This window comes from Anolis sagrei, chromosome X (assembly GCF_037176765.1).
Source record: "Anolis sagrei isolate rAnoSag1 chromosome X, rAnoSag1.mat, whole genome shotgun sequence".
In the NCBI taxonomy this organism is placed as follows: domain Eukaryota; kingdom Metazoa; phylum Chordata; class Lepidosauria; order Squamata; family Dactyloidae; genus Anolis; species Anolis sagrei.
Window position 1 is genome coordinate 104,725,120 of NC_090034.1, and position 27,233 is coordinate 104,752,352.

Consider the following 27,233-nt stretch of genomic DNA (forward strand, 5'->3'; position numbering starts at 1 on the left):
TACAGATAAACACACAAATATATACACATATATACACCCACGTATATATACACAAACACACATATATATACACAAATATACACACACACATAAACATATATACACAGACTGGGCCACAGCAACATGTGGCAGGGGACGGCTAGTTTTTATCTATAATATATTATATTATGGTCATATATATATATATATATATATATATACCCATGCACACATTCATACACACACATGTATATATATGCACAAGCACGCACACATATACATATATTCACACACATATATACACATGCACACATAACTTGCACGCATCCATACAGACACGCATACATGCATACATACATATACACATACATATACACATTTATTTATTTATTTATTTATTTGCATACCCACAAATATGCATATAGACAAGCACACACATATACACAATATACATACGGATAAACACACAAATATATACACATATATACACCCACGTATATATACGCAAACACACATATATACACAAATATACACACACACATAAACACATATACACAGACTGGACCACAGCAACATGTGGCAGGGGACGGCTAGTGTTTATCTATAATATATTATATTATGGTCATATATATATATATATATATATATATATATACCCATGCACACATTCATACACACACACACACACACACATATATATATATGCACAAGCACGCACACATATACATATATTCACACACATATTTATTTGCATACCCACAAATATGCATATAGACAAGCACACACATATACACAATATACATACAGATAAACACACAAATATATACACATATATACACCCACATATATATACACAAACACACATATATATACACAAATATACACACACACATAAACACATATACACAGACTGGGCCACAGCAACATGTGACAGGGGATGGCTAGTGTTTATCTATAATATATTATATTATGGTCATATATATATATATATACCCATGCACACATTCATACACACACTTGTATATATATGCACAAGCACGCACACATATACATATATGCACACACATATATACACATGCACGCATAACTTGCACGCATCCATACACACGCATACATGCATACGTACATATGCACATACATATACACATATTTATTTATTTATTTATTTATTTGCATACCCACAAATATGCATACAGACAAGCACACACATATACACAATATACATACGGATAAACACACAAATATATACACATATATACACCCACGTATATATATGCAAACACACATATATATATATACAAATATACACACGCACATAAACACATATACACAGACTGGGCCACAGCAACATGTGGCAGGAGACGGCTAGTGTTTATATTATATTATGGTCATATATACATACACACACACATATATATGCACAAGCACGCACACATATACATATATTCACACACATATTTATTTGCATACCCACAAATATGCATATAGACAAGCACACACATATACACAATATACATACAGATAAACACACAAATATATACACATATATACACCCACGTATATATACACAAACACACATATATACACAAATATACACACACACACATAAAGACATATGCACAGACTGGGCCACAGCAACATGTGGCAGGGGACGGCTAGTGGTTATCTATATTATATTATGATATTTAGACCGGGCTTTAGCACAGCAGGTTAACCGCCCACTGCAGTAAATTTTGCCAACCAAAAAGTTGACAGGTTGAAGCCTTTAGCCCACCTTCTGCCTACCTAGCAGTTTGAAAGCCAAATGTGATTAAATAGCTGGTCTTGGCCTATAAAACCCTATATGGTCCGAACACATCTCGGAATTTAAGATCGTCTGGGGAGTCCCTGCTCCCGGTCCTGCTTTCTTTGCAGACGCAGCTGGTGGGAACAAGAGACAGGGCCTTCTTGATGGTGCCCCCACCCCACCCTGTCTGTGGCACAAATTCCAATGAATCATCTGAGCAACGGTGTTATGCCTCTGCTTGTAGTCTGTCTGTGAATATTATTATTTTTATTTTTATTTATACCCCGCCACCATCTCCCCAAAGGGGACTCAGGGAAGCTAACATGAAGCCAAGCCCAGATATACAATATAAGAAACAAAAAATTACATCAAAATACCATACACAATATAAACTTATAAAACCAAAAATCACTAAATAAACATAATATGACACATCACACACAATTACCCCGCTAAAAGACTCTTACAAGTTACTAATACATTAGTATAATTACATCACAGTGTTTTTGTGTTTATATTATTATATTGTATATATTGAGGGGCTCCCGAGTGATGTTGTGGAGACACGATGGAGCTGTGTCTTCCTGGCTGACCCCTATTTAACACTGTGGTCTAATAATCTATTCCTGGTCTGGTTTCTCCACAGGCCCAACTCTCACCGAGCGCTTCCTGAGAGGTAAGGCCTTCTCTTCTCTTTTTGTTCATGTTGTTTCTTATTTGGCGTTTGGCTCAGACTGAGAGACAGCTTTTAGCCAAGCTGTAACTATATTGAACCCCATGTCTTTGCACTGATGTGGCATTGGGGGCTTTTGGTGTGTTGTTTTTGTGATGTGTGCTGGGGAAAGTGTTTAGTTTCGTTGCACAGTACTAAAGTTATTCTATTTTGGATTCACCTCCAACCTGTTTTGCCTCTGTTTCAGATCCGGGGTCGTGTGCAGAGTCAAGTACTGCAACAGCCTCCCCGACATCCCCTTCGACCCCAAGTTCATCACGTACCCCTTTGACCAGAACAGGTCAGTGGGGAAAGCCCTGGATGTAGGCCTGGTATGAAGCAATAGAGCAGTGTTTCTCAACCTGGGGGTCGGGATCCCTGGAGGGGTCGCGAGGGGGTGTCAGAGGGGTCGTCAAAGACCATCCTAAAACACAGTATTTCTGTTGGTCATGGGGTTTCTGTGTGGGAAGTTTGTTCCAATTCTGTCATTGGTGGGGGTTCAGAATAGTCTTCAATTGTCCCAGTAATTACAACTTACAAGTGTCAATGTTTATCTTCCCCAAACTCCACCAGTGTCCACATTTGGGCATATTCAGTATCTGTGCCAAGTTTGGTCCAGATCCATCATTGGTGAACTATACATCCCAGCAACCACAACTCCCAGAGGGAAAGCTCTATTTTCCCAAAACTCCATCTGTGTTCATATTTGGGCATATGGAATATTCGTGCCAAGTTTGGTCAATGTTTGAGTCCACAGTGCTCTCTGGATGGAGGTGAACTACAACTCCAAAACTCAAGGTCAATGCCTACCAAACCCTTCTAGTGTTTTCTGTTGGTCATGGGAGTTCGATGTGCCAAGTTTGGTTCAGTTCCATCATTGGTGGAGTTCAGAAGGCTCTTTGATTGTAGGTGAACTATATATCCCAGCAACTACAACTCCCAAATGACAAAATCAACCCCCCCAACCCCACCAGTATTCAAACTTGGGTGTATTGAGTATTTGTGCCAAATTTGGTCCAGTAAATGAAAATACATCAGATATTTACATTACAATTGATATCAGTAGCAAAATGACAGTTATGAAGTAGCAATGGAAATGATTTTATGGTTGGGGGTCACCACAACATGAGGAACTCTATTAAGGGGTTGCTGCATTAGAAAGGTTGAGAACCACTGCAATAGAGGGAGCAGCAGGACTTTGCATATGGCAGGAATGGGGGCCCTTCCACACAGCCCTATATCCCAGGATATCAAGGCAGAAAATCCCACATTATCTGAGTGTGGACTCAGGAAACCCACTTCAAAGCAGATATTGTGTGATTTAATGCCTTGAAAATCCTGGAAATATTCTGGGATATAGGGCTGTGTGGAAGGTCCCTGGGATTATATTTGCATTTCTGTCCCTTTGTCTCTGTTATTGTTGTTATGATGTTTCTTTCTACCGTTGCCTTCCAGGTTTGTGCAGTACAAAGCCACCTCTCTGGAGAAGCAGCACAAGCACGACCTGCTGACGGAGCCCGATTTGGGCGTCACCATTGACCTGATCAACCCCGACACATACCGCATCGACCCCAGTGGTGAGGGGATGTCAGGATGCGATGCTCCATAACTGTGTTGAGCGAAACATTGAGAATCTGTATATGTTAGGAGTCCTTTTTAAACCAGAGGGACAGTTCAGGGTCCCTCAGGATGTTGGGGGCTGGACTATCAGCTTTTGTTGTTTTTATTGTGTGGCCAGACTATCATTTGTTGTTGTTGTCAGACTGTCATTTGTTGTTGTTGTTGTCAGACTATCATTTGTTGTTGTCGTCAGACTATCATTTGTTGTTGTTGTCAGACTATCATTTGTTGTTGTTGTCAGACTATCATTTGTTGTTGTTGTCAGACTATCATTTGTTGTTGTTGTCAGACTATCATTTGTTGTTGTTGTCAGACTGTCATTTGTTGTTGTTGTCAGACTGTCATTTGTTGTTGTTGTCAGACTGTCATTTGTTGTTGTTGTCAGACTGTCATTTGTTGTTGTTGTCAGACTGTCATTTGTTGTTGTTGTCAGACTGTCATTTGTTGTTGTCAGACTGTCATTTGTTGTTGTTGTCAGACTGTCATTTGTTGTTGTTGTCAGACTGTCATTTGTTGTTGTTGTCAGACTGTCATTTGTTGTTGTTGTCAGACTGTCATTTGTTGTTGTTGTTGTTGTCAGACTGTCATTTGTTGTTGTTGTTGTCAGACTCATTTGTTGTTGTTGTCAGACTGTCATTTGTTGTTGTTGTCAGACTGTCATTTGTTGTTGTTGTCAGACTGTCATTTGTTGTTGTTGTCAGACTGTCATTTGTTGTTGTTGTCAGACTGTCATTTGTTGTTGTTGTCAGACTGTCATTTGTTGTTGTTGTCAGACTGTCATTTGTTGTTGTCAGACTGTCATTTGTTGTTGTTGTTGTCAGACTGTCATTTGTTGTTGTTGTTGTCAGACTATCATTTGTTGTTGTTGTCAGAATATCATTTGTTGTTGTTGTCAGACTATCATTTGTTGTTGTTTTTGTTGTGTGGCCAGACTATCATTTGTTGCTTTTGTTGTTGTTGTTGTTGTTGTTGTTGTTGTGGTGTATCATCACTCATAAAAACACTGGAAAACACAACAGAAGGGACTTAAAAAGCCAAACAAGCAAAAAGATGCTACAGTGCATGCGCAAAAGCAACTCTCCTTGGCAAACAAAACACCCAATAGCATAGCCAGACTATCATTTGTTGTTGTTGTTGTTGTTGTTGTGTACCATCACTCATAAAAACACTGGAAAACACAACAGAAGGGACTTAAAAGGCCAAACAAGCAAAAAGATGCTACAGTGCATGCGCAAAAGCAACTCTCCTTGGCAAACAAAACACACAATAGCATAGCCACACTCTCTTCCAGACTACAACTCCCAGCATTCCCTAGACTTTAGGAGAGGGGGATGATCCAAATGCACTGCTTCCAAGCTGCAAGCTTTCTTCTCCTTGGATTTATTTTAGAGCACCCCAATCCCTGCATATTTCCTATTCCTGGACTGCAACTCCCAACAATCCTCCAGATAGACAATATCGATAGATAGATAGATTAGATAGAGGTAGATAGATCAATCAGGAGGACTGCTGGGAGTTGTAAGTCCAAGAATAGATAGAGAAGGAAGAAAGAGGAGAAAGAGGAAGGGAAAGAAAAGGGAAGGAAGGGAAGAGGAAAAGAAGTAAGGAAGGAGATAATGAAAGAAAAAAAGGGAAGGAAGGAGAGAAAGAGGGAGGGAAGGTTGGCCACAGCAATGCGTGGCGGGTACAGCTAGTATCTAATACAGGAGTCCTCAAACTAAGGCCCGGGGGCCAGATACGGCCCTCCAAGGTCATTTACCCAGCCCTCGCTCAGGGTCAACCTAAGTCTGAAATGACTTGAAAGCAAAAAATAACAACAACAATAATCCTATCACATCAGCCAAAAGCAGTCCCACACTTCCCATTGAAAAACCGAGAAGTTTATATATTGTTAAAATTGTTCTTCCTTTTAATTATTGTATATTTTAAGTGCTTTTTGCACTACAAATAAGATATGTGCAGTGTGCATAGGAATTAATTCATGGTTTTTTTTCCAATTATAATCCGGCCCTCCAACAGTTTGAGGGACTGTGACCTGGCCCTCTGTTTAAAAGGTTTGAGGACCCCTGATCTAATAGGATTCAATCCACTTTTTATCGAAACGTTTCCTACTACTCTGGAATGACAGAACGTATGCTTGACCCTGTGCCTCCTTTGGCCTCTTCTAGTTCTTTTGGACCCAGCGGATGAGAAGTTGCTGGAGGAGGAGATCCAAGCGCCAGCCAGTTCCAAGAGGTAATGCTGAGGCTGTGATGGCCAGTTAAAACTTTAAAAATAAATGATGTCACTCAAAATGAACAGAGCATTATATATATATATAGATCACATTAAAGCATCCCGAGCTCTGAGGATTATTACCTGGGAAGGAATCCCATTGGAGCATTGCAGCGCACCCAAATACCTGGGAGTCACTCTAGACCGTGCTCTGACCTACAAGAAGCACTGCCTGAATATCAAGCAAAAAGTGAGCGCTAGAAACAATATCATACGACAGCTGACTGGCACAACCTGGGGATCACAACCAGACACAGTGAAGACATCTGCCTTTGCGCTATGCTACTCTGCTGCTGAGTACGCATGCCCAGTGTGGAACACATCTCACCACGCTAAAACAGCGGATGTGGCTCTTAATGAGACATGCCGCATTATCACAGGGTGTCTGCGCCCTACACCACTGGAGAAATTGCACTGCTTAGCCGGTATTGCACCACCTGACATCCGCCGGGAAGTAGCAGCCAATAGTGAAAGGACCAAGGCAGAGACATCTCCAGCTCATCCCTTGTTTGGGTATCAGCCAGCACGTCAACGACTTAAATCTAGAAATAGTTTCCTAAGATCTACAGAGAACACCTCAGCAAGCGAGAGTCCAAAAGTGGCGGCTCAAACCCAGAACCTCAACCAATGGCTGATACCAGATGAGAGACTCCCTCCTGGGCACACAGAGGACTGGGCGACTTGGAAGGCGCTGAACAGACTGTGCTCTGGCACCACGAGATGCAGAGCCAACCTTCAGAAATGGGGCCACAAAGTGGAATCCTTGACATGTGAGTGTGGAGAAGAGCAAACCACTGACCACCTGCTGCAATGCACCCTGAGCCCTGCCACATGCACAAGGGAGGACCTCCTTGCGGCAACACCAGAAGCACTCCAAGTGGCCAGATACTGGTCAAAGGACATTGAATCAACTACCAAACTCACAAATTTTGTATTTTGTCTGTTTGCTTTGTTCTGTTAGAAATGTAATATAATTGACACAATAAATAAATAACATTAAAGGTGTATCAATTTACCTTTACTACACGCTCTTTTCTCTGCCCAGGTCCCAGCAGCATGCCAAAGTTGTTCCATGGATGAGAAAGACTGAATATATCTCCACAGAGTTCAACCGATATGGTGTCTCCAATGAGAAGCCAGAGGTTAAGTGAGTATACGAAGTCACAACACTTTCACTGCATGGAAAGCAATTTCCCAAAGCTTCCTCTTTTCCCACCGGTGCAAATATTTCTACTACAAATTATTTTCCTTCTCTTCCGTCAGGATCGGTGTGTCAGTCAAGCAACAGTTCACCGAGGAGGAGATTTACAAGGACAGGGACAGCCAGATCGCAGCCATTGAAAAGACCTTCGAGGATGCTCAGAAATCTGTGAGTGGACCTTGCAACTTCTTCTTTGTGTGTCTTTGCGTTGTTTCTGATTGATGGCAACCCTCTTGTGAGGTTTTCTTCACAAGAGGGGATTGCCATTGCCTTTGCCTTCTTCTAAAACTAGGAAAATGCAACTTGCCTGGTGGGTTTTCCATGGGTTAGCAAGGATTTGACCCTTGCACCCAGGGGAATAATAATAATAACATACCGTATATACTCGAATATTAGCCGACCCGAATATAAGCCGAGGCACCTAATTTACCACAAAAAACTGGGGAAATGTATTGACTTGAGTATAAGCCGAGCGTGAGAAATGCAGCAACTACTGGTAGGTTTCAAAATAGAAATAGATACCAATAAAATTACATTAATTGAGGCATCAGTAGAGTAAATATTCAAAAATATTTACATAAAATTGTAATTTAAGATAAAGCTGTCCAACTCTGATTAAACCTTTATTCTAACCGTCTTCAATGTAAATGTGCTTACATATCCTTCCAATAATGATAAAGGGAGTAAAATAATAAATGTAATAAAAATAATAATAGAGTAAAATAATAAATGTAATAACAATTAAGAGTAAAATAATAAATATAATAACAATAATAGAGTAAAATAATAAATGTTGTTATAACAATAAAGAGAAAAATAATAAATGTAATAACAAGAGAAAATAATAAATATAATAATAACAGTAATAAATAGAGTAAAATAATAAATGTTGTAATAACAATAAAGAGAAAAATAATAAATGTAATAGCAACAATAATAGAGTAAAATAATACATGTTATAATAACAATAAAGAGTAAAATAATAAATGTAATAATAAATAGAGTAAAATAATAAATGCAATAAAAATAATACTAATAACAAAGTAAAATAGTAAATAACATTGACTCGAGTATAAGCCGAGGCTGAAAAAAGAGGCTGAAAAACTAGGCTTATACTCAAGTATATACAGTAATTACTGTGTATACTCGAGTATAAGCTGACCCGAATATAAGCTGAGGCACCCAATTTTACCATATGAAAACATATTAATGTAATGACTATAATAAAGTGTAAAATAAAAATGTAAAAACAATAACAAAAGTGAATAATAAATGTAATAATAATAAAAGTAAAATAAGTGTTAATTATAATAGAGTAAAATGGATATATAATAATAGTAATAATAGAGTAAAATAATAATAGAGTAAAATAGTAACTGTAATCATAACAATAAATAGAGAAAAATAATAAATGTAATAAAAATAATAATAGAGTAAAATAATAAATTTAATAAAATAATATAATAAAATAATGGAAATGTAATAACAATAGTAATAGAGTAAAATAATAAATGCAATAAAAATAATAAATAGAGCAAAATAATAAATGTAATAATAAACAACAATAATAGAGTAAAATAATAAATGTAATAATAATAACAATAGACTGAAGTAATGTATTTATTTATTTATTTATTTATTTATTTGCTTTGTTTGTATACCGCTGTTCTCAGCCCTTAGGCGACTCACAGCGGTTAACAACAGTTAATAAGAGTAAAATAATAAATCTAATAACAATATTAATATTAGCCCAGTAAAATAATAAATAACTTTGACTCGAGTATAAGTCAAGCGGGGCTTAGTCTGCCTACAAAAGTGCTCAAAAACTCAGCTTATGCTCGAGTATATATGGTAATAATAATTCATAATCCCACTCATAAACCATTACAGGCACTGGTTCTCATGGACATGCTAAGTCCTACCTATCTTCAAACTGAATTTTGAAGTCTTCATTCTGATATAGCATAAAATATATGGGCTGGATTTTGAGCATTATACATGGATCCAGATCAGGTAAACAGGACATGATCTGTCTCTCCATAAACATATCATCTTCTGTCTCTTAGATATCTCAGCACTACAGCAAGCCCCGGGTGACCCCGGTGGAGGTCATGCCTGCCTTCCCTGACTTCAAGGTGAGACAAGATGAGAGTTGGTCAAAGAGGGACCTGACTCTCCTAGAACGGGCCAATAACTTGCTGGTTTTTTTTTCCTTTTCCTCCCAGATGTGGATCAACCCTTGCGCTCAGGTCATCTTTGACTCGGACCCGGCACCAAAGGATACCAGTGGCACAGCAGCTCTGGAGATGATGTCTCAGGCCATGATCAGGTACACAACCTGGGCCCTCTTTTGACAGCCAAACCATGGCGGAAACACATATATCGTAGCTCTGAAACATTGATTGTAAACATATGATTAGCACTGTGCTTATAATATAATATAATATAACTAGCTGTGCCCTGCCAGGCGTTGTTGTGGCCTATAGTAAGACTTTTTAAAGTAGAGGTAGCTATCTGGACTATTATGAAAGAGAGTTACCTACCTATTCCTTCCCCCTTTCTCTCCTTTCTTCCTTCTTTACCTCTTTCTTTCTTTCTTTTTCTTTATTTCTACCTACCTATTCCTTCCCCCTTTCTCTCCTTTCTTCCTTCTTTACCTCTTTCTTTCTTTCTTTCTTTCTTATTCTTTCTTTCTACCTACCTACCTACCTACCTACCTATTCCTTCCCCCTTTCTCTCCTTTCTTCCTTCTCTACCTCTTTCTTTTTCTTTCTTTCTACTTACCTATTCCTTCCCCCTTTCTCTCCTTTCTTCCTTCTCTACCTCTTTCTTTCTTTCTTTCTTTCTTTCTACCTATTCCTTCCCCCTTTCTCTCCTTTCTTCCTTCTTTACCTCTTTCTTTCTTTCTTTCTTTCTTATTCTTTCTTTCTACCTACCTACCTACCTACCTACCTATTCCTTCCCCCTTTCTCTCCTTTCTTCCTTCTCTACCTCTTTCTTTTTCTTTCTTTCTACTTACCTATTCCTTCCCCCTTTCTCTCCTTTCTTCCTTCTCTACCTCTTTCTTTCTTTCTTTCTTTCTTTCTACCTATTCCTTCCCCCTTTCTCTCCTTTCTTCCTTCTTTACCTCTTTCTTTCCTTCCTTCCTTCCTTCTTTCACTCTTTGGTTTCATCCTTCCTTCATTCCCTCCTCTCTTTCCTTCATTGCCTCCTCCTTTCTCTACTTCTTCCTTTGTCTCCTTTCTTCCCTCCCTGTTTCCTTCCTTCCTTTCCTTTTCTCCTTTATTTATTTTCTCCTTCCTTCTTTACCTCTTTCCTGCCTTTCCTTCCCCTTTTCTTTCCTTTCTACTTTCTCTTCTTCTTTCCTTCGGTACCTCTTTCCTTCCTTCCTTCCTTCCTTCCTTCCTTTCTTTCCTTCTTTCGCTCTTTGGTTTCATCCTTCCTTCTCTCTTTCCTTCATTCCCTACCCCTTTCTCTACTTCTTCCTTTGTCTCCTTTCTTCCCTTCCTTTCCTTTTCTCCTTTATTTCCTTTGCTCCTTCCTTCTTTACCTCTTTCCTGCCTTTCCTTCCCTTTTTCTTTTCTTTCTACTTTCTCTTCTTCTTTCCTTCGGTACCTCTTTCTTTCCTTTTCTCCTTTATTTCCTTTGCTCCTTCCTTCTTTACCTCTTTCCTGCCTTTCCTTCCCTTTTTCTTTTCTTTCTACTTTCTCTTCTTCTTTCCTTCGGTACCTCTTTCTTTCCTTTTCTCCTTTATTTCCTTTGCTCCTTCCTTCTTTACCTCTTTCCTGCCTTTCCTTCCCTTTTTCTTTTCTTTCTACTTTCTCTTCTTCTTTCCTTCGGTACCTCTTTCTTTCCTTCCTTGCCTTCCTTCCTTCCTTTTCTCTCTCTTTGGTTTCATCCTTCCTTCTCTCTTTCCTTCATTCCCTCCCCCTTTCTCTACTTCTTCCTTTGTCTCCTTTCTTCCCTCCCTGTTTCCTTCCCTTTTCTCCTTTATTTCCTTTTCTCCTTCCTTCTTTACCTCTTTCCTGCATTTCCTTCCCTTTTTCTTTCCTTTCTACTTTCTCTTCTTCCTTCCTTCGGTACCTCTTTCTTTCCTTCCTACCTTCCTTCCTTTCTTTCTTTCCTTCCTTCCTTCTTTCGCTCTTTGGTTTCATCCTTCCTTCTCTCTCTACTTCTTCCTTTGTCTCCTTTCTTCCCTCCCTGTTTCCTTCCTTCTTCCCTTTTCTCCTTGATTTCCTTTTCTCCTCCCTTCTTTACCTCTTTCCTGTCTTTCCTTCCCTTTTTCTTCCCTTTCTACTTTCTCTTTTTCCTTCCTTCGGTACCTCTTTCTTTCCTTCCTTCCTTCCTTCCTTCCTTCCCAATGCCCACTAAACCCTTCCAGTATTTTCTGTTGGTCATGGGAGTTCTGGGTGCCAAGTTTGGTTCAATTCCATCGTTGGTGGAGTTCAGGATGCTCTTTGATTATAGGTGAACTATAAATCCCAGCAACTACAACTCCCAAATGACAAAATCATATATTTTTTGAGTGATGGTCACTCCTTGTGTTGTGAGATGTTTTGTTGCCAAATTTGGTGTGATTTTGTTCATTGGTTCCTTTTGTTTTTAAGGAACTCATTATGCGCAGAGCATTTTTATATAGATAGATATAGTAATATAATATATAATATAATATAATATATTGTGTATACATATAATATTGATAATATTATAATGTGATACAATATAATACTAATAACATGCTATTATAATTTATATATTTTATATTATGTGTAATATTACTAATAATATATAATAATACAGTACAATATCTGTATAAATAAAAATGTAATGTTCGTTTGTGGAATTAACAGAACTCAAAAACCACTGGGCGAATTGACACCAAATTTGGACACAAGACACCTAACAGTCCAATGTATGTCCTTCACTCAACATTTTTTGATTTTGTCATTTGGGAGTTGTAGTTCTTGGGATTTATAGTTCGCCTACAATCAAAGAGCATTCCGAACTCCACCAATGATGGAATTGAACCAAACTTGGCACACAGGACTCCCGTGACCAAGAAAAAACACTAGAAGGGTTTGGTGGGCATTGACCTTGAGTTTTGGAGTTGTAGTTCACCTACATCCAGAGAGCACGGTGGACTCGAACAATGAGGGATCTGGACCAAATTTGGCACGAATACTCAATACTCAATATGCCCAAATATAAACACAGATGGAGTTTGGAGGAAATAGATGTTAACATTTGCGAGTTGTAGTTGCTGGGATGTATAGTTCGCCTACAATCAAAGAGCATTCTGAATCCCACAAATGACAGAATTGGGGCAAACTTCCCAAACAGAACCCCCATGACCAACAGAAAATGCTTAAGGCCATCCAGTCCAACTCTCCTCACCAGGGCAAGAAAATGTAATCAAATAGAATCATGTCATTTGGGAGTTGTAGTTGCTGGGATTTATAGTTCACCTACAATCACAGAGTATTCTGAGCCCCACCAACGATGGAATTGAAACAAATTTGGCACACCGTTCTCCCATGAACAACTGAAAATACTGGAAGGGTTTGGTGGGCAGTGTCCTTTGGTTTTGGAGTTGTAGTTCACCTACACCCAGAGAGCACTGTGGACTCAAACAATGATGGATCTGGACCAAACTCTACATGAATACTCAATATGCCCAAATGTGAACACTGGTGGAGTTTGGGGAAAATAGAATCCTGACATTTGGGAGTTGTAGTTGCTGTGATTTATAGTTCACCTACAATCACAGAGCATTCTGATCCCCGCAAAGGATAGAATTGGGCCAAACCTCCCACAGAGAACCCCCATGTGGGCCACAGCAACGCGTGGCATCGGATGGCTAGTAATAAGAACAATTTTCGTTCTTTTTCTCCAGAGGTATGATGGATGAGGAAGGGAACCAGTTTGTGGCCTACTTCCTGCCGGTGGAAGAAACGATGAGGAAACGGAAGCGGGATCAAGATGAGGAGATGGATTACGCTCCTGAGGATGTGTAAGCAGGAAAAAATGGGATCATATAGTTGGAAGGGACCCCCAAGGGCCATCCAGTCCAAACCCTGTTCTGTCAGGCAGGAAGACACAACCCGATCCCTCTTGACAGATGGCCACCCAGGCTCTGCTTAAATCCCCCCAGAGAAGGAGATTCTACCAGACTACCAGGCCATGGCATATTCCACGGCTGAACAGCACTTACTGTCAAGAAGTTCTTCCTAATGAGTTTGACACCTGTGATGTACATGTGTGTCACCATGTAAACCAGGCATGAGTAAACTCCGGCCCTCCAGGCATCTTGGACTTCAATTCTGACGTCCTTAGGTCAAGGAAAGAAGTCTATGGTGGCTTTGTCCACTCTTAAATGGCCTTCTTATGCTTTGTACCTAAACCATGACAGCTGGAAGCTTGTTTGGGAGACAAGTATAGTATAGGATAGTTTTCTGTATAGTTTAGAATAGTTTTCCCTACATGTCCTGATATTATGTAGTATCCTGTTTGTTTTTGGATGCTCAGCTATATAGTTTGGGGTAGTTTTCCCTAAATGTCCTGATATTATTTAGTATCCTGTTTGTTTTTGGATGCTCAGCTGTATAGTTTAGGATAGATTTCCCTAAATTATTTAGTATCCTGTTTGTTTTTGGATGCTCTGCTGTATAGTTTGGGGTAGTTTTCCCTAAATGTCCTGATATTATGTCGTATCCTGTTTGTTTTTGGACGCTCTGCTGTACAGTTTAGTATAGTTTTCCCTAAATGTCCCGATATTATTTAGTATCCTGTTTGCTTTTGGATGCTCAGCTGTATAGGTTGGTGTAGTTTTCCCTAAATGTCCTGATATTATTTAGTATCCAGTTTGTTTTTTGGATACTCAGCTGTATACTTTAGGGTAGTTTCCCTAAATGTCCTGATATTATTTAGTATCCTGTTTGCTTTTGGATGCTGAGCTGTATAGTTTAGGATAGTTTTCCCTAAATGTCCTGATATTAACTAATATCCTGTTCGTTTTTGGATGCTCAGCTGTATAGTTTAGGGTAGTTTTCCCTAAATGTCCTGATATTATTTATTATCCTGTTTGTTTTTGGATGCTCTGTTGTATAGTTTAGGATAGTTTCCCCTAAATGTCCTAATATTACTTAATATCCTGTTTGTTTTTGGATGCTCAGCTGTATAGTTTTCCTTAATGTTCTGATATTATTTAGTATCCTGCTTGTTTTTGGATGCTCTGCTGTACAGTTTTGGATAGTTTCCCCAAATGTCTTGATATTTAGTGTCCTGTTCATTTTTGGATGCTGTGCTGTATAGTTTAGGATAGTTTTCCCTAAATGGCCTGATATTATTTAGTATCCTGTTTGTTTTTGGATGCTCAGCTATATAGTTTGGGGTAGTTTTACCTAAATGTCCTGATATTTAGTATCCTGTTTGTTTTTGGGTGCTCAGCTGTATAGTTTAGGCTAGTTCTCCCTAACAGCGATTTGTCCTGAAAAGGTCAGCATTTGTTCGGTCGGTGGTGGCTTTGTCCACTCTTAAATGGCCTTCTTATGCTTTGTACCTAAACCATGACAGCTGGAAACATGTTTGGGAGACAAGGATCCCAGTTGGCTGCACTTCCTTGCCACTATCCAACAATCCCATGCTCCTTCATCGGCCTGTAGATGCTTTTCCTGAGGAATCCAATAGAAAACAAACAAACCAAAAATAGTGGGAAATGCTCAGCAGGAGAGAGAGGGGCTTGTGCTTCTTCCTCTGTGGGTTTTGTGCTCATGGTGACATCCCCTTCCCTCTTTTCCACCCCAGGTATGAGTATAAGATCGCTCGGGAGTACAACTGGAACGTCAAGAACAAGGCCAGCAAGGGCTACGAGGAGAACTACTTCTTCATTTTCCGCGAGGGCGACGGCGTCTATTACAACGAATTGGAGACAAGGTGAGGAGGGGGACCAGGGGGAGGTGGGTTGCCCTTAAAAGCAAATGCTTTTGAACAAGTCAGCACTGATATCGTACAGACAGCATTGGAAGGTAGTGTGCATTTCCAGTTTCTCCTTCTCTCATATTTTCGGATGGAATTCGACCCCCAAGTTTCAAGTCCTCAATGAGGAGGAGTTAGTTTAGTATAGGCTGAGGGAATCCCCTTCCCCCATGTCTCCTGCATGACAATTGGGAATGGATCTATTTCAGGCCTGGACAAACTTGGGCCTCCAGGTGTTTTGGACTTCAACTCCCACAATTCCTAACAGCAGGGAATTGTGGGAGGTGGAAGTCCAAAACACCTGAAGGGTCAAAGTTTGTGTCAGAAATATTGAAAGTTAATAGTGTATTTTTAATTACAAAAATGATGTACAGGCACTGAAAGAGTCTCCTTGTAAGCCATCCCGAGTCCCTTCAGGGAGATGGTGGCATGGTATAAGAATAAAGTTGTTATTATTATTATTATTATTATTATTATTATTATTATTTAGTATCCTGTTTGTTTTTGGATGCTCTGCTGTATAGTTTAGGATAGTTTTCCCTAAATGTCCTAATATTATTTAAGTATCCTGTTTGTTTTTGCATGCTCAGCTGTATAGTTTAGGATACTTTTCCCCAAATGTCCTGATATCATTTGGTATCCTGTTTGATTTTGGGTGCTCGGCTGTATAGTTTAGGGTAGTTTTGTCTAAATGTCCTAATATTATTTAGTATCCTATTTGTTTTTGGATACTCTGCTGTATAGTTTAGGGTAGTTTTGTCTAAATGTCCTGATATTATTTAGTATCCTATTTGTTTTTGGATGCTCTGCTGTATAGTTTAGGGTAGTTTTGTCTAAATGTCCTAATATTATTTAGTATCCTATTTGTTTTTGGATACTTTGCTGTATAGTTTAGGGTAGTTTTGTCTAAATGTCCTGATATTATTTAGTATCCCATTTGTTTTTGGATGCTCTGCTGTATAGTTTAGGGTAGTTTTGTCTAAATGTCCTGATATTATTTAGTATCCTATTTGTTTTTGGATACTCTGCTGTATAGTTTAGGGTAGTTTTGTCTAAATGTCCTGATATTATTTAGTATCCTATTTGTTTTTGGATACTCTGCTGTATAGTTTAGGGTAGTTTTGTCTAAATGTCCTGATATTATTTAGTATCCTGTTTGTTTTTGGATGCTCTGCTGTATAGTTTAGGGTAGTTTTGTCTAAATGTCCTGATATTATTTAGTATCCTGTTTGTTTTTGGATACTCTGCTGTATAGTTTAGGGTAGTTTTGTCTAAATGTCCTGATATTATTTAGTATCCTGTTTGTTTTTGGATGCTCTGCTGTATAGTTTAGGGTAGTTTTGTCTAAATGTCCTGATATTATTTAGTATCCTGTTTGTTTTTGGATACTCTGCTGTATAGTTTAGGGTAGTTTTGTCTAAATGTCCTGATATTATTTAGTATCCTGTTTGTTTTTGGATGCTCTGCTGTATAGTTTAGGGTAGTTTTGTCTAAATGTCCTGATATTATTTAGTATCCTGTTTGTTTTTGGATGCTCTGCTGTATAGTTTAGGGTAGTTTTGTCTAAATGTCCTGATATTATTTAGTATCCTGTTTGTTTTTGGATGCTCTGCTGTATAGTTTAGGGTAGTTTTGTCTAAATGTCCTGATATTATTTAGTATCCTGTTTGTTTTTGGATACTCTGCTGTATAGTTTAGGGTAGTTTTGTCTAAATGTCCTGATATTATTTAGTATCCTGTTTGTTTTTGGATACTCTGCTGTATAGTTTAGGGTAGTTTTGTCTAAATGTCCTGATATTATTTAGTATCCTGTTTGTTTTTGGATGCTCTGCTGTATAGTTTAGGGTAGTTTTGTCTAAATGTCCTGATATTATTTAGTATCCTGTTTGTTTTTGGATGCTCTGCTGTATAGTTTAGGGTAGTTTTGTCTAAATGTCCTGATATTATTTAGTATCCTGTTTGTTTTTGGATGCTCTGCTGTATAGTTTAGGGTAGTTTTGTCTAAATGTCCTGATATTATTTAGTATCCTGTTTGTTTTTGGATACTCTGCTGTATAGTTTAGGGTAGTTTTGTCTAAATGTCCTGATATTATTTAGTATCCTGTTTGTTTTTGGATGCTCTGCTGTATAGTTTAGGGTAGTTTTGTCTAAATGTCCTGATATTATTTAGTATCCTGTTTGTTTTTGGATACTTTGCTGTATAGTTTAGGGTAGTTTTGTCTAAATGTCCTGATATTATTTAGTATCCTATTTGTTTTTGGATACTCTGCTGTATAGTTTAGGGTAGTTTTGTCTAAATGTCCTGATATTATTTAGTATCCTATTTGTTTTTTGGATGCTCTGCTGTATAGTTTAGGGTAGTTTTGTCTAAATGTCCTGATATTATTTAGTATCCTATTTGTTTTTGGATACTCTGCTGTATAGTTTAGGGTAGTTTTGTCTAAATGTCCTGATATTATTTAGTATCCTGTTTGTTTTTGGATGCTCTGCTGTATAGTTTAGGGTAGTTTTCCCTAAATCATAGAATCATAGAATCATAGAATCAAAGAGTTGGAAGAGACCTCAAGGGCCATCCAGTCCAACCCCCTGCCAAGAAGCAGGAATATTGCATTCAAATCACCCCTGACAAATGGCCATCCAGCCTCTGCTTAAAAGCTTCCAAAGAAGGAGCCTCCACCACACTCCGGGGCAGAGAGTTCCACTGCTGAACGGCTCTCACAGTCAGGAAGTTCTTCCTAATGTTCAGATGGAATCTCCTCTCTTGTAGTTTGAAGCCATTGTTCCGCGTCCTAGTCTCCAGGGAAGCAGAAAACAAGCTTGCTCCCTCCTCCCTGTGGCTTCCTCTCACATATTTATACATGGCTATCATATCTCCTCTCAGCCTTCTCTTCTTCAGGCTAAACATGCCCAGTTCCCTAAGCCGCTCCTCATAGGGCTTGTTCTCCAGACCTATGTCCTAATATTATTTAGTATCCTATTTGTTTTTGGATGCTCTGCTTTATAGTTTAGGGTAGTTTTGTCTAAATGTCCTGATATTATTTAGTATCCTATTTGTTTTTGGATGCTCTGCTGTATAGTTTAGGATAGTTCTCCCTAAATCTCCTGATACTATTTAGTATCCTGTTTGTTTTTTGGATGCTCTGCTTTATAGTTTAGGGTAGTTTTCCACAGATGTCCCGAAATTATTTAGTATCCTGTTTGTTTTTGGATGCTCTGCTGTATAGTTTTGGGTAGTTTTCCCTAACAGCAATTTGTCCTGAAAAGGTCAGCATTTGTCCGGTGCGATCAGACTGGTGGGAAGGGCGTTATCCCAGGGTGCATCTGTCTCTGTTATTGAAAATCCCTTCTGCTTCCGTCCCATCTCAGGGTGCGTCTCAGCAAGCGCCGGGCCAAGGCCGGGGTGCAGTCGGGAACCAACGCCGTGCTGGTGGTGAAGCACAGAGATATGAACGAGAAGGAGTTGGAGGCCCAGGTGAGACCTTTTTTGGGAACCAGAAAATGTAAAGTGGATTGTAGGTTTATCAGGCTGTATGACATTGCGTCAAGCGATGTGCCCTGTCAGTAGCCTTGTCATGATGGCAGGTGCTTGGTTTGTTCTTCCTCACATGCTCCCTAATCCATGTTTGCTGTTTATCCCTGCATAGGAAGCTCGCAAAGCCCAACTGGAGAACCACGAACCAGAGGAAGAAGAGGAAGAGGAGATGGACTTGGGCAAGGAGGCTCAAGGATCCGGTAAGGTTTTTCTGTGGGCATCCCTTGCCCAACTGCTCCAAATACATCTTTGGTTGCTTTTGCATGGCAAAGTTCGGCTCTCTATGTGTTTTGGACTTCAGCTCCCACAATTCTGAGCAGCCGGCTGTTAGGAATTGTGGGAGTTGAAGTCCAAAACAGCTGGAGGGCTGACGTTTGCCCAGGCTTGACCTAGAGAGAACACACAAAGCTCCTCCTGCTTGATTTTATGGTTACATTTCTGTTTGCTTGAGAGTTAGTATTACAAATAGGCCAGTTAACAGAGAGTCTGGATGATGATGATGATGGTTATTATTATTATTTGAAACACAACAAGATGAGTCGACAGCAAATAAGATCACTCTGCTGGCTATTAATAATAATAATAATAATAATAATAATTAGAAACATAACAAGATTAGTACACAGCAAACATGATTACTCTGCTGGGTGCTATTATTATTATTATTATTATTATTATTATTATTATTATTTTAAACAGAACAAGATGAGTCCACAGCAAACAAGATCACTCTGCAGGCTATTATTGTTGCTGCTGTTTTTATTATTATTATTATTATTATTAGAAACATAACAAGATGAGTCCACAGCAAACAAGATCACTCTTCTGGCTATTATTATTATTAATATTATTATTATTATTATTATTAGAAACATATCAAGATGAGTCCACAGCAAACAAGATCACTCTTCTGGCTATTATTATTATTAATATTATTATTATTATTATTATTAGAAACATAACAAGTTGAGTCCACAGCAAACAAGATCACTCAGCTGGCTTATTATTATTATTATTATTATTATTATTATTATTATTATTATTATTATTATTATTATTAGAAACATAACAAGATGAGTCCACAGCAAACAAGATCACTCTGCAGGCTATTATTGTTGCTGCTGTTTTTATTATTATTATTATTATTATTATTATTATTATTATTATTATTAGAAACATAACAAGATGAGTCCACAGCAAACAAGATCACTCTTCTGGCTATTATTATTATTAATATTATTATTATTATTATTATTAGAAACATATCAAGATGAGTCCACAGCAAACAAGATCACTCTTCTGGCTATTATTATTATTAATATTATTATTATTATTATTATTAGAAACATAACAAGTTGAGTCCACAGCAAACAAGATCACTCAGCTGGCTTATTATTATTATTATTATTATTATTATTAGAAACATAACAAGATGAGTCCACAGCAAACAAGATCACTCTGCAGGCTATTATTGTTGCTGCTGTTTTTATTATTATTATTATTATTATTATTATTAGAAACATAACAAGATGAGTCCACAGCAAACAAGATCACTCTTCTGGCTATTATTATTATTAATATTATTATTATTATTATTATTAGAAACATATCAAGATGAGTCCACAGCAAAGAAGATCACAATGCTGACTATTATTATTATTATTATTATTATTATTATTATTATTATTAGAAACATAACAAGTTGAGTCCACAGCAAACAAGATCACTTTGCTGGCTATTATTGTTGTTGTTATTATTATTATTATTATTATTATTATTAGAAACATAGCAAGTTGAGTCCACAGCAAACAAGATCACTCAGCTGGCTTATTATTATTATTATTATTATTATTATTATTATTAGAAACATAACAAGATGAGTCCACAGCAAACAAGATCACTCTGCTGGCTGTTGTTGTTGTTGTTGTTGTTGTTATTATTATTATTATTATTATTATTATTATTATAAACATAGCCAGATTAGTACACAGCAAACAAGATTACTCTGTTGGGTGTTGTTATTATTATTATATTATTATATGAAACACAACAAGATGAGTCCACAGCAAACAAGATCACTTGGCTGGCTATTATTATTATTATTATTATTATTATTATTATAAACATAACAAGATGAGTCCACAGCAAACAAGATCACTTTGCTGGCTATTATTGTTATTATTGTTATTATTATTAATAATATTATTATTATTTGAAACATAACAAGATGAGTACACAACAAACAAGATCACTCTGCTGGCTAATAATAATAATAATAATAATAATAATAATAATAATAATAAGCCAGCAGAGTGATCTTGTTTGCTGTGTACTTATTTTGTTGTGCTTATAATAATAATAATAATAATATTTGAAACACAAAAATATTAGTACACAGCAAACAAGATCACTCTGCTGGTTATTATTACTCTTGTTGTTGTTGTTATTATTATTATTATTATTATTATTTGAAACACAACAAAATGAGTCCACAGCAAACAAGATCACAATGCTGGTGGTTGTATTGGATCACACGTCGGACACTTCCAGAGTGTCTAGGATTGTGTGATGTATCGGCATATAATGTGTGCAGATCCCAGCACGGTGGCCTTTTGCAGCTGACAGGTGGTGATTTTGTCAGCGCCAATTGTGTTTAAGTGCAGGCCAAGGTCTTTAGGCACTGCACCCAGTGTGCCATTATTATTATTATTATTATTATTATTTGAAACACAACAAGATGAGTACACAGCAAAAAAGATCACTCTGCTGGTTGTTTTATTGGATCACACGTTGGACACTTCTCAAGTCTCTAGGACTGTGTGATGTATCGGCGTATAATGTGTGCAGATCCCAGCAGGGTGGCCTTTTGCAGCTGACAGATGGTAATTTTGTCAGTGCCGATTGTTTTTAAGTGCAGGCCAAGGTCTTTAAGCACTGCTCCAAAACTCTGTCTGTCTGAATCCGGAAGTCCCAGAGGAGTATTATTGACACAAAAGCACGGTATGTCACAGCAAACGGGATCTCTATGCTGGATTTCATATCACAAAATCACCAGTTGAACACTTACCAAGCATCTAGGACTGTATGATGTATTATTATTATTATTATTATTATTATTATTATTATTAGAAACATAACATGGGCAAACCTGGGCACTTCATGTGTTTTGGACTTCAACACCCACAATTCCCAACAGCTGGCTGTTAGGAATTGTGGGAATTGAAGTCCAAAGTACCTGGAGGGAGGGCCCAAGTTGGCCCATGCCTGCTCTAGGCACCATAGAAATATTTGGGATCTATCACTCATTTCTTCCCTTTTAAAATCGACCCCGTCTCTCCCATTGCAGAGGAAGAGCCGGAGAAAGGCAGCGAGAGCGAGAAAGAGGCCAGCGAAGCGGAGGAAGAGGAGGAGGAGGCCCGTTCGGCCAGCGAGAGCGAGGCGGAGGCCAGCGAAGAGGAGGTCGCTGGGGCCGAGGAAGAAGAGGAAGAGAGCGAGGAGGACGAAAGGGCGGCCCGCGACAAGGAAGAGATCTTCGGAAGCGACGACGACGAGGACTCCGAGCAGGAAGGCGGCCAGCCTGAGGGAGAGGAGGAGGAGAGCGGAAGTGAGGAGGAAGAGGAAGAAGAAGAGGAGGAGGAAGAGGGAGGAAGCAGCAGTCGCCGCCAGCAACGGCAAGGCAGCCGCAGCCCCTTTCTCAGCGGCAGCGATCGCTCCAACCACGAAGATGAAGAGGAGGAAGAAGAAGAAGGCGAGGCCAGCGGAAGCGAAGCCCACTCCGAGTCCAGCGAAGAAGGCAGCGACAGTGACTGACGCTCTTGACCTTCGTGGGGAGCAAGGCTGTATTCCTCGCCCAGGGAAAAGAGAGAGACTGCAGGGCAACTTATTGCCCCCTGGCACAAGGTGGACCCCATTCTGGGCAACCTTCTTGGGCCAAAGGACTGTGCCATTGAAGGCACTTGTGTGTCAGAGAGAGAGAGAGAGAGAGAGAGATTTATGTTTTATCTTCTCCCTTTGTGTTTCCCTTTCTGTACATAATAATAATGTGTTGTGCTCCTGACAATAAAGTCTTCAGTTCCTTTTCTGTCTCAAGTATCTTTTGTAAGGGATCACGGGTTTAGGGTGCACAGTCCCTTTTTGAAGAGTCCAATAGGTTCAGGTAAGACACCGTTTATTCAAGCTGATCAGCATGAGGTGAACAGACAGCCCTTCTGCAAGGGCTTCCACAGACTGCCGCCCCCTCCTCGGCTTTTTGCAAACCTTTATACTCAAGTAATACAAGGGTTTTTTGGTCATGGAAAGTACTCTCTTTCCAGCCCCCTCCCTTGACCTTTTGATGGAAAGTACCTTCTTGCACCTGCAGACTTTGCGCTTAACCACAAACCAACTTCCTATGTAAGCTCAAACTTTGTATGACCTCTACATGTCACTTCTTGTTTTTAAAACATTTTCCTCCGTGGTGCTCCTTTTCTACGGGGAGGGGGTACATTTCTTATGTTTCTTTACTAAAGGCTTTAAAAAGTAAAGGTAGACCCCTGACATTAAGTCCAGTCATGTCTGACTCTGGGCTGAGACTCTTGACCTTCGTGGGGAGCAAGGCTGTATTCCTCGCCCAGGGAAAAGAGAGAGACTGCAGGGCAACTTCTTGCCCCCTGGCACAAGGTGGACCCCATTCTGGGCAACCTTCTTGGGCCAAAGGACTGTGCCATTGAAGGCACTTGTGTGTCTGAGAGAAAGAGAGAGAGATTTATGTTTTATCTTCTCCCTTTGTGTTTCCCTTTCTGTACATAACAATAATGTGTTGTGCTCCTGACAATAAAGTCTTCAGTTCCTTTTCTGTCTCGAGTATCTGGTCCCATTCTTTTGTCAGGGATCACGGGTTTAGGGTGAAGAAATCCACAGAGTCCAATAGGTTCAGGTAAACAATGTTTATTCAAGCTGATCTGCATGAGGTGAACAGACAGCACTTCTGCAAGGGCTTCCACAGACTGTTGCCCCCTCTCCGGCTTTTTGCAAACTTTTATACTCAAGTAATACAAGGGTTTTTTGGTCATGGAAAGTACTCTCTTTCCAGCCCCCTCCCTTGACCTTTTGATGGAAAGTACCTTCTTGCACCTGCAGACTTTGCGCTTAACCACAAACCAACTTCCTATGTAAGCTCAAACTTTGTATGACCTCTACATGTCACTTCTTGTTTTTAAAACATTTTCCTCCGTGCTGCTCCTTTTCTACAGGGAGGGGGTACATTTCTTATGTTTCTTTACTAAAGGCTTTTCACTATTGCTAATTTCACTCAAAGCCCCTTGCTTAGTTATTGCTAATTTCACTCAAAGACCTTTGCTTAGTTATTGCTAATTTCACTCAAAGACCCTTTCACTTTGACTTTTCTCTCCTGGTGGGTTTGAAGCAAAGAGAGAAGAATATGCTTTAGGGCAGTGGTTCTCAACCCTCCTAATGCCGTGACCCCTTAATGCAGTTCCTCATGTTTTGTTGACCCCCAACCACAACATTATTTTTGTTGTGATGTCATACCTGTAATTTTGCTAATTTTATGAATCATAATGTAAATATCTGATATATAGGATGTATTTATTTGTATATATTTGGGCATACCCAATATGCCCAAATTTGAATACTGATGGGGTTGGGGGGATTGATGTTGTCATTTGGGAGTTGTAGTTGCTGGGATTTATAGTTCACCTACAATCAAAGAGCGTTCCAAATTCCACCAATGATAGAATTGGGTCAAACTTGCTACACAGAACTCCCTTGTCTTGCCTGGAAGGGTTTGGTGGGCATTGACCTTGAGTTTGGGAGCTGTAGTTCACCTACATCCAGAGAGCACTGTGGACTCAAACCATGATGGATCTGGACCAAACTTGGCACGAATACGCAAGGCAAAGGCAAAGCCCAAGTTTGCCCATGAGACCTATGTAAATAAAAGACATGTCAAGACCTATGTAGTAAACAAAACCTGGGTCCTTATATTCAAAGTTTTAACCTTTAAAGCCCTAAACGGTTCTGGCCCAGATTACCTGTCTGAACGTACCTCCTGTTATGAACCATCATGAAGTTTAAGATCTTCAGGAGAGGCCCTGCTCTTGATGCCACCGCCGTCGAAAATGCAATTGGTGGAGTCGAGAGACAGGGCCTTCTCAACAGTGGCCACCCGCCTGTGGAATTCCCTCCCCAAAGACATCAGACTGGCCACCGGAAACTCAAGACTTGGCTGTGGAGCTTGCATTTGACCATTGAACAGCGGCTTGTATGAAGAAGACATAAGCAATGAATTGACCCGGACCCAGATTTTAATTGGCGTGTTTTAACAACTGTTTATCTAATGTTTTGTTTTAATGAATTTGTTGATTTTCCTTATCACTATGATGGCACCAAATGGTGTTTGCTGCAAGGCCGCCCTGAGTCCCCCCTCGGGGGCGAGAAGGATGGGGTACAAGTATATGAAATAAATAAAAATAAATATATCCATGAGTCAAAGTATTGCACTTTATCTCTTTGACCCAGGTGTGTAGGCCTATGTAAATAAAAACATAGTCAATCTATATAAATAAAAACGTAAAGTTTGTTTGTGGGATTAATATAACTCAAAAACCACTGGACAAATTGACACTAAATTTGGACACTATACGCCTAACAGACCAATGAGTGACCACCACACATAACCCCCTCCCCCAAAATTGGAAAGGTCTTAAAAGCCCCAGAAAGCTAAATGAAGAAAAGCTAAATGACAAGACAGGAAAAAAGGGAAGGAAGAGGGAGGAAAGGAGAGAGAGAGAAAGGAAGGAAGGAAGGAAGGAAGGAAAGAGGGAGGAAAAGAAAGAAGGAAAGAAAGAAGGGAGCATGGAAGCAAAGAGTGAAGGAAGGAAGGAAAGAGGTTGAGAAGGAAGAAAGGAGAAAAAGGGATAAAAAAGGGGGGAAGGAAAGAAAGAGGTAGAGAAGGAAGGAAGGAAGGGAAGGTAAGACAAAAAGAAAGGAAGGAAAAAGGTAGAGAAGGAAGAAAGGAGAAAAAGAGGGAGGGAAGGAAAGAAAGGAGAGAAAGAGGGAGGAAAAGAAAGAAAGAAGCATGGAAGCAAAGAGTGAAGGAAGGAAGGAAGGAAGGAAGGAAGGAAGGAAGGAGAGAGGTAGAGAAGGAAGGAAGGGAAGGGAAGACAAAAGGAAAGGAAGGAAAGAGGTAGAGAAGGAAGAAAGGAGAAGAAGAGGGAGGGAAGGAAAGAAAGGAGAGAAAGAGGGAGGAAAAGAAAGAAAGAAGCATGGAAGCAAAGAGTGAAGGAAGGAAGGAAGGAAAGAGAGAGGTAGAGAAGGAAGGAAGAGAAAAAAGGGGGGAAGGAACGAAAGAGGAGGAAAAGGAAAGAGGGAGCAAAGGAAAAAAGGAGAAAAAGGGATGACAAGAAAAAGGGGGAATGAAAGAAAGAGGAAAAGAAGAATGAAAAGAAAAAGGGGGAAGGAAGGAAAGATGTGGAAAAGGAAGTAAGGGGAAAAGGAAAGAAGAAAGGAAAGGAAGGAAAGAAGTAGAAAAGGAAGAAAGGAAAGAAAGAGGAAGGGAAGGAAAGAGGGAAAGACAGAAGTAAGGATAGAAGCAAAAAGCGAAGGAAGGAAGGAAAGAGGTAGAGAAGGAAGGAAGGAGAAAAGAAAAGAAAAAGGGGGAAGGAAAGAAAGAGTTAGAGAAGGAAGAGAAGGTAAGAAAAAAGGAAGGAAGGAAAGAGGTAGAGAAGGAAAAAGGAGAGAAAGAGGGAGGGAAGGAAAGAGAAGAATGGAGAGAAGCAAAAAGTGAAGGAAGGAACGAAAGAGGTAGATAAGGAAGGAAGAGAAGGTAAGAAAAAAGGTAAGGAAGGAAAGAGTTAGAGAAGGAAGAAAGAGGAAAAAGAGGGATGGAAAGGAAAAGGGGGGAAGGAAAGAAAGGTAGAGAAGGAAGGAAGAGAAAGTAAGAAAAAAGGAAAGAAAGGTAGAGAAGGAAGAAAGGAAATAAAGAGGGAGGGAAGGAAAGACAGAAGTATGGATAGAAGCAAAGAGCGAAGCAAGGAAGGAAAGAGGTAGAGAAGGAAGGAAGGAGAAAAAGAGGGATGAAAAGAACAAAGGGGGGAATGAAAGAAAGAGATGGAGAAGGAAGGAAGAGAAGGTAAGAAAAAAGGAAAGGAAGGAA

At 39.2% G+C, this 27,233-nt stretch overlaps 1 protein-coding gene across 1 annotated transcript in view; it reads left to right on the top strand.

The window, feature by feature from the left end:
• The window catches only part of LOC132781099 (RNA polymerase II-associated factor 1 homolog), a 28,222-nt gene extending 4,310 nt beyond the window's left edge, over positions 1–23,912 (top strand). Inside the window, exons 2-14 of the mRNA XM_067461076.1 lie at positions 2,412–2,441; positions 2,686–2,778; positions 3,933–4,054; positions 6,266–6,332; positions 7,417–7,518; positions 7,635–7,740; positions 9,639–9,707; positions 9,798–9,901; positions 13,466–13,582; positions 15,376–15,504; positions 18,913–19,018; positions 19,191–19,278; positions 22,425–23,912. Coding sequence (XP_067317177.1) covers positions 2,412–2,441; positions 2,686–2,778; positions 3,933–4,054; positions 6,266–6,332; positions 7,417–7,518; positions 7,635–7,740; positions 9,639–9,707; positions 9,798–9,901; positions 13,466–13,582; positions 15,376–15,504; positions 18,913–19,018; positions 19,191–19,278; positions 22,425–22,888 — 1,597 coding nt within the window. The 3' untranslated portion in view covers positions 22,889–23,912. The remainder of the gene's footprint in view (positions 1–2,411; positions 2,442–2,685; positions 2,779–3,932; positions 4,055–6,265; positions 6,333–7,416; positions 7,519–7,634; positions 7,741–9,638; positions 9,708–9,797; positions 9,902–13,465; positions 13,583–15,375; positions 15,505–18,912; positions 19,019–19,190; positions 19,279–22,424) is intronic.
• The last annotated feature ends 3,321 nt before the right edge of the window (positions 23,913–27,233 follow it).